Here is a 7,965-nt window from a genome sequence, read left to right on the forward strand (position 1 = left end):
GGCATGGTGGCAGGTGCCTGTAATCCCAGCTAGTCGGGAGGCTGAGGCATGAGAATTGCTTGAACCCGGGTGGCGGAGGTTGTAGTGAGCTCATGAGATTGCATCACTGCACTCCAGCCTGGGCAACAGAGTGAGACTCTGTCTCGAAAAAAAAAACTGTGGCTATGCACAGTGACTCACGCCTATAATCCCAGCACTTTGGGAGGTTGAGGTGGGTGGATTACCTGAGGTCAGGAGTTCTAGAGCAGCCTGGCAAACATGGCAAAACCAACCATCCGTACTAAGAATACAAAACTTAGCTGGGTGTGGTGGCAGGCACCTGTAATCCCCAGCTTGGGCAACATGGCGAAGCTCTGTCTCTACAAAAAATACAAAGAATTAGTCAGACGTGATGGTACACGCCTATTGTCCTAGCTACTTGGGAGGCTGAGGTGGCAGGATTGCTTGAACCCGGGAGGCAGAGATTGCAGGGAACTGAGATGTCATCATTGCATTCTAGCCTGAGTAACAGAGCAAGATCCTGTCTCGAATAAAATAAAATAATAAAAATTTTTAAAAAGTGACCGGGTATGGTGGCTCATACCTGTAATACCAGCACTTTGGGAGGCCACGGTGAGCGGATCACTTGAGGTCAGGAGTTTGAGATCAGCCTGGACAACATGGCAACCCGTCTCTACTAAAAATACAAAAGTTAGCCAGGCATGGTGGCAGGCGACTGTAGTCCCAGCTTCTGGGGAGTCTGAGGCAGGAGAATCACTTGAACCTGCTAGACAGAGGTTGCAATGAGCCAAGATTGTGCCACTACACTCCAGCTTGGGCGACAGAACGAGACTCCATCTCAAAAAAATAGTGGAGGCCGGGTGTGGTGGTTGGCTCATGCCTGTAATCCCAGACATGTGCCAGGTTGAGGTGGCAGGATTGCTTGAGGCCAGGAGATAGAGACCAGCCTGGGTAACACAGAGAGACCCTATCTCTACAAAACATACAAACATTAGCCAGGAGTGGTGACTTGAAACTATAGTCTCACATACTGCGGAGGCCGAGGTGGGAGGATGGCTTGAGGGCAGGAGTTCAAGGTTGCAGTGAGTGGTGATTGTACCACTGTACTCCAGCCTGGGTGACAGAGTGAGACTCTCTCTCAAAAAAATAAAAGTGGAGACTATTTGAGAACACAGCCCCCTGAGAGGCAGGACAGCCACACGTAATGTGTAATCCCTAATGAGAGCTTCATGAAAATTTTTTTTTTTTTTTTTTTTCGAGACGGAGTTTCGCTGTTGTTACCCAGGCTGGAGTGCAATGGTGCGATCTCGGCTCACCGCAACCTCCGCCTCCCGGGATCAGGCAATTCTCCTGCCCCAGCCTCCTGAGTCACTGGGATTACAGGCATGCGCCACCATGCCCAGCTAATGTTTTGTATTTTTAGTAGAGACGGGGTTTCACCATGTTGACCAGGATGGTCTCGATCTCTTGACCTCGTGATCCTCCCGCCTCGGCCTCCCACAGTGCTGGGATTACAGGCTTGAGCCACCACGCCCGGCATGAAAAATTTTTAAAAGCTGTAATGTATTTTGAGGACAGGTGGGAAAAACTGAATATAAACCATGTATTGTATTGTGATCATTCTTAAGTTTCTGGAATGTGTCAGTGTGCTAAGGTTCTCTGGAGGAATAGCCCTGTTTTTTTTTTTTTTTTTTTTTTTTAAAGATGGGGTTTTACCATGACAGCCAGGCTGGTCTTGAACTCCTGACCTCAGGTGATCCACCCACCTCAGCCTCCCAAAGTGCTAGGATTACAGGCGTGAGCCACCGCGCCTGGCCAACCCTATTCTTTTTTTTTTTTTTTTTTTTTTGAGAGGGAGTCTCTTTTACCCAGGCTGGAGTACAATGGCAAGATCTCGGTTCATTGCAGCCTCCGCCTCCTGGGTTCAAGAGATTCTTCCTGCCTCAACCTCCTAAATAGCTTGGATTACAGGCTCCCAACACCATGCCCAGCTAATATTCACATTTTTTGTAGAGATGGAGACTCACCATGTTGGCCAGGCTGGTCTTGAACTCCTGACCTCAGGTGATCCGTCTCCCTTGGCCTCCCAAAGTCCTGGGATCATATGCGTGAGCCATCGTGCCTGGCCAGCCTTGTTCTTAGGAAGACCGGGTCTGTGGAACCTAGGGTTGCATTGTCATATTTGCAGAATTAATTAATTAATGAGGTGTCTGGGGGGAGAGAGAGCTCAGACATGACGAAACCTCAATGAGTTTTGAATCTAGGTGAAGGGTATATGAATGTTTGTTGTGCTATTTTGCAGCCCTTCTGTGGATTTGTTTTTTCTAACTAAAAAGTTCAGGAAATACCTACAAGGATATACTGGACCATGTTCAAAGTGGCTGAATCCAGGTAATGGAATTACAGGCAATTTTTCTTTCTCTTTTCCTGTATTGATTGGGCCAGAGCATGCACAAAATTTAGTAAGAAATCTTTTTTCCTTTTCAAAAACATTTCATATTTTAGCTTAAAAATGGAAGAGTTGGGAGTGATTGAAGGTGATTAAAAAATTAAATAAAAAGGCTGAGGAGGGAAGATCACTTGAGCCTGGGAAGTCAAGGCTGCAGTGAGCCATGTTCTCATTACTGCACTCTAGCCTGGGTGACAGAGCTAGACCCTGTTTAAAAAAAAAAAAAAAAAGATGGGGGCCAGGTCCAGTGGCTCATGCCTATAATCCCAGCACTTTGGGAGGCTGAGGCAGGAGGATCACTAGATCAAGAGATCGAGACCAGCCTGGCCAACACGGTGAAACCGTGTCTCTGCTAAAAATACAAAAATTAGCTGGGCATGGTGGCAGGCACAGTAATCCCAGCTAATCAGGAGGCTGAGGCAGGAGAATCTCTTGAATCTGGAAGGCAGAGGTTACAGTGAGCCAAGATCGCATCACTGCACTCCAGCCTGGGCAAAAGAGTGAGACTCTGTCTCAAAAAAAAGGAGAGTTGAGTGTTTTTCTAGGTGTTTAATGTGAAGGACAAGTGAAGAGCTCTGAATTGATCCCTGCAGACAAGAACTAACAGTCAAATGCCTCTGCTCCAGGCAGGTTAGGGACGAGATGGAATGAGGGTGGGGAGGGGGGCCCTTGAGGAGAAGCCAGGGTCTCCATGCCCTGCTCCCCCCACCGCCGCAGCAGAGCCCTGCGAGGCCCGGGCAATGGCAGCAGGGTCCTGAAGCCCGCGCAGGCTCTGAACCATACTGCTGTCCGGAAGGGGTGGGGTAAATGTTGGGGAAAATCCCCAGGAGCCCGGGATCCCTAGCTGCCGCCTTCCTGCCTCCTGCGCCCCTCCCCCGTGCGGCTGGCCCTGGAGGCTGTTGGAGCTGGGGTTACCCCATGGGGACCCTCATGTTCTCTTCTCCCCTCCATCTCCCTCCCCTCCCCCACAAGCGTGCAATCAGCTGACCAGACTGACAGATGCAGGTGCGTGGAAGGCGGGAGGCAGGAGGTGGGAGGCGGGGAGGCGGAGGTGGGGTGACGCCAGCAGCCTATGGGTTAATGGTCCTGGCAGGGGCTCCACAGGGGACCAGGGGTCAAATGTCTGTCTAAGATTGGGACAGGCACGTGGGCTACTATTCTGGGGCTCTGATCACGGCTGTCTATTTATAGGGCTGGGGGGCCGCCTCACATAGGCAGCAGAGAGGCTGCCTTGCTGCAATGTCACCGTCCTCACCACCTCTGCAGGCTGCGGGCACCTACCACTACCGCAAGGGACTGAGGGGCCTTGGCCCAGCAGGGACCCCAGGGCCTTGGGGCACTGTGTGAGCTGGTAACGTGGCTGCCCACATGGGCAGCAGCATGGAGCCCCCTGAGGGTGCATACCTGCACCTGGGCGCCGTGATGTCCCCCGTGGGTACAGCCCGCGTGCTGCAGCTGGCCTTTGGTTGTACCACTTTCAGCCTGGTGGCCCACCGGGGTGGCTTCGCGGGCGTCCAGGGCACATTCTGCATGGCTGCCTGGGGCTTCTGCTTCGCTGTCTCTGCGCTGGTGGTGGCCTGCGAGTTCACAAGGCTCCATGGCTGCCTCCGGCTCTCCTGGGGCAACTTCACGGCTGCCTTCGCGATGCTGGCCACCCTGCTGTGCGCTACAGCTGCGGTACTGTATCCGCTGTACTTCGCCCAGTGGGAATGCCCACCCAAGCCCGCGGGCTGTGCTGCCAGGGACTTCCGCCTGGCAGCCAGCGTCTTTGCCGGACTCCTCTTCCTGGCCTATGCTGTGGAGGTGGCCCTGACGCGGGCTCGGCCTGGCCAGGTGACCAGCTACATGGCCACCATGTCGGGGCTGCTTAAGATCGTCCAGGCCTTTGTGGCCTGCATCATCTTCGGGGCGCTGGTCTACGACAGCCGCTACGGGCGCTACGTGGCCACCCAGTGGTGCGTGGCCGTCTATAGCCTTTGCTTCCTGGCCACGGTGGCTGTGGTGGTCCTGAGTGTGATGGGCCACACGGGGGGCTTGGGCTGCCCCTTTGACCGGCTGGTGGTGGTGTACACCTTCCTGGCTGTGCTCCTGTACCTCAGCGCTGCCGTGATCTGGCCAGTCTTCTGTTTCGATCCCAAGTATGGCGAGCCTGGACGGCCCCCCGACTGCGCTCAAGGCAACTGTCCCTGGGACAGCCAGCTGGTGGTGGCCATTTTCACCTACATCAACCTGCTCCTGTACATCATCGACCTTGCCTACTCCCAGAGGATTCGCTTCGTGCCCAGCCTGTAGCCCACAGCAACAGCTGCCCACCTCCACTCTCTGGCCAGCATCTCCAGGCCCCTCAAGGGGGACTCAGGTGAACCAAGGTGTCAAGTAGTGAGCAGAAGGGAAGCCAAGAGCTCAGGGTACATGAAGTGCATTGGGAGAGGTCGCTCCCCGACTTCCAGGGTGGGCTCACAGAGGGACGGCGGGACAGGGGCAAGGCAGTAGGGCAGAGGCCCAGAGCAGAGGCAGGGAGAGCCTCCCCTTGGCCAATCCCCAGCTTGCTCTCTCACCACTTCCCAGCACTCCTGGAGCTCAGTGCTGGTCACTGCAACACAGGGAAAACCTTAAAGCAGCTGCTGTTGTGACCCATTCTGCAGCTGGGGACACTAGGCTGGAAGGATTTGCGAGGCACCCAGTATTTCCAGTAGTGTCTGGAGACCACACTCAGGCTGGCTAAGGCAAGCTGAAAAAGGAATGATTTCCAGAGGAGACAAACCCAGGAGAGCACCTGGGCCAGGCAAGGGGAGGGAGGGGCAGGGGGAGCCAGAACCACCTCCTGGCTAGAAGGGGCAGCAGCTCCTGGGAGGAGAGGTCTGCTTGAGGGGCTGTGCTGGCTCACAGACAAGAAGCCAGAAATCTGGACCAGCCTTTCCCACTCAACTTTGGGAAGCCTCTGGGCTAGTGGCCACAGCCTTTGGAACCAGAGCTAAGACTGTGCTATGGTGGAACCCGGCTGCCTCCCGTGTCTGCAGGCTGGAGGTGGTGCAGGTGGCCTGGAAGAGCCTGTAGAGGCCGGTGGCACCAAGTCCACCGTGTGCGGGGAGGAGATGGTTCTGCCCCAGCCATGGAGCCCCACCAAGACACCCACCATTGGCTGTAGCGAAGCAGCTTCAGCTGTGGCCCAGTGGGCACCCGTGGCACTGGGAGGGAGCCCGGCTGAGGACGGCCACTGGACACAGAGTTCTGGGCACTGCTTGCCTCTGCTCAAGGGTCCAGTTGCCAGACACTCCTGACACTGGGGCTGTCACCCTCCACGCTCCAGCCAGTTTCTCCTGCACAGAAGCCCAGCCCAGCCTGGACCAGCCTGGAGCCGACCCACTGGCCACCCTGAGCCCAAGCCAGATGGGCGGTGGCACCATAGCCCCTCAGCCCATTGACTAGGCCCCAACGTCCTTGAGCAGGAAATAAATGCTGATGTTTAGACACACCCTGCCTCTGGCCCAGCAGTCTCTTCTGAGGGGGCGGTGGGCACCTGCTGCTCCCGGCGACGCCTCTCAGCATGCTCTGGGGGAAGGCTGAAGAAGAAAGTGGCCCTGGGTGTGTCCCAGGATTGCAGTGCAGGGCAAGCTGGGTTTCTGAGGGTCTGAGCAGCCTCCTGGCGATGCGGCAGGCAGTGTTCTCTGTCTCAGAGGGCTGACAGGCCAGTCTGGCTCAGACAGGCCTGTGGCTCATGCCCATCTCTCCCTGAGGCCCTCAGCACTCACCTCCTTCCCCCCACACCCATCTGGGTGTCTCTGGAGGCCCTGGACATGAAGGTAGACAGACGCATTGCTGCTCCTTTTGGACTGCGGTCCCTATAGATGCACCTGTGCCGCTGCCAGGATGTGAGGAAGGGCCTCCGTGGGCCGCTGGGGAGAGGCTCGCTTGTGTTAGCAACAAACAGGGTCTGACCGAGGTCCTTTACTCAGAGCGGGTGGGTGTTTTGGGCTCAGTGGCAGATCCCAGACAAGGGCAGTCAGCTGCGGGGTCTGTTGCTGGCTGAGGGTGGTGGGGAGGGGGCACAGGGACCACCTGCCTCCTGACTCCAGGGGAGACCTGGACACCAGTCTTGGAGGGGACCTGGCCTCCTTCTCTCCTTTCTTTGCTGGCCAGAATTCTGAAATTAGTTGTCAGCAACTTCCCAGTTTCCTCCCTGTCGGGTGGCCTTCTGCCCCCAACACACCACCAACCTATTACTAAATCTCAAAGGTCCTGAGGAAGAGAAAGGAAGGGGAGGGGACCAGGGCTGGGCAGCTTGCTTCAGAGTCAGTCCTGTTGACAGTGTATCAGCCCAGAGGGCTGTCCATGTTGAGTTTTGGGTTTTTAGGTAAAAGCATTACTTGTTTTTATCACTTGGTGATAACGTGATTTTGAAACTGGATCTGAAAGCACCGTGGCAACGCTAGGCTTCGTGCCCCAGGTTTGAGCTGTCCATCTGGACAAGCTCCTCCCGTGTCCACCACACAGAGGCCTCCCAGTGTTGGTGGTGGTCATTACGTGTCCACACGGGGGGACCAGGTAGACAGATGATAGCTAGAACGTGCGGCCCTGCTGCCGCTGCAGGAGCGTCCCAGGCCTTCTGAGACGATGTGCTAGAACAGCCCATCATCATCTGAGAAACAGCACGGAAAACAAGGCAGCTCCAGCCGGGTGTGGTGGCTCACACCTGTAATCCCAGCACTTCAGGAGGCTGAGGCGGGCAGATCACCTGAGGTTGGGAGTTGTGACCCCCCTGACCAACATGGAGAAACCTGTCTCTACTAAAAACAAAAAATTAACTGGGTGTGGTGGCACATGCCTGTAATCCCAGCTACTCTGGAGGCTAAGGCAGGAGAATCGCTCAAACCCAGGAGGCGGAGGTTGCATTGAACCGAGATGGCACCGCTGCACTGCAGCCTGGACAACAAGAGTGAAGCTCCAACAAAAAGAAAAACATAAGGCAGCTCCTGTCACTCCTTGGCAGGGGGATGGGCTGTCAGTGATCACTTCTGACTTTGCCCTTTAATGTTGCCACCTACAGGAACTCTGACTATCCAGAGGCCTAAAGGAAGGCCCGGTTCGGATGAGCTCCTAGCATGTCCTCAAGGGGATGTGACTGGAGCTTCACTTTCCCTAAAAGCCAGGGCAGGCAAGATGCTCCAGGACTGGGGGATGCTCCGGGCAGCCTGGGAGCTGGGGCTTGATGGGATCGGCTTCCTGGGTTTGCTGGTGGAGCGCCACCGTGTGCCCAGCTAGAGGAGGCTCAGATGGTAGTGCCCGTGGCTGAAGTGTCAGGCCAATTTCTTTTTTTTTTTTTTTTGAGACGGAGTCTTGCTCTGTCGCCGAGGAGGCTGGGGCGCAGTGGCCTGATCCCAGCTCACAGCAACCTCCCCGGGCCCCGGGTTCAAGCAATTCTCTTGCCTCAGCCTCTCCAGCAGCTAGGATCACAGGAGTGAGCCACCACAGCCAGCTAATTTTTTTTCCTGTATTTTTAGTAGAGACAGGGCTTC

At 55.5% G+C, this 7,965-nt stretch overlaps 1 protein-coding gene across 1 annotated transcript; it reads left to right on the plus strand.

Annotated features, from left to right (window-relative positions):
- The first annotated feature begins 336 nt into the window (after positions 1-336).
- MYADML2 (myeloid associated differentiation marker like 2) lies at positions 337-5,925 on the plus strand. The gene is made up of 3 exons (XM_032241294.1): positions 337-431; positions 2,869-3,454; positions 3,641-5,925. Exon 3 carries the CDS (start codon positions 3,818-3,820, stop codon positions 4,739-4,741), a length of 924 nt encoding a protein of 307 aa, XP_032097185.1. The 5' UTR covers positions 337-431; positions 2,869-3,454; positions 3,641-3,817; the 3' UTR covers positions 4,742-5,925.
- Positions 5,926-7,965: the final 2,040 nt, after the last annotated feature.

This window comes from Sapajus apella, unplaced genomic scaffold, assembly GCF_009761245.1.
Source record: "Sapajus apella isolate SASKATOON/1434 unplaced genomic scaffold, GSC_monkey_1.0 scaffold48, whole genome shotgun sequence".
In the NCBI taxonomy this organism is placed as follows: Eukaryota; Metazoa; Chordata; class Mammalia; order Primates; family Cebidae; genus Sapajus; species Sapajus apella.

Excerpts from the sequence above, each read along its gene's own strand:
- MYADML2 (XM_032241294.1), top strand. The coding sequence starts at position 3,818 with ATGGGCAGCAGCATGGAGCCCCCTGAGGGTGCATACCTGCACCTGGGC.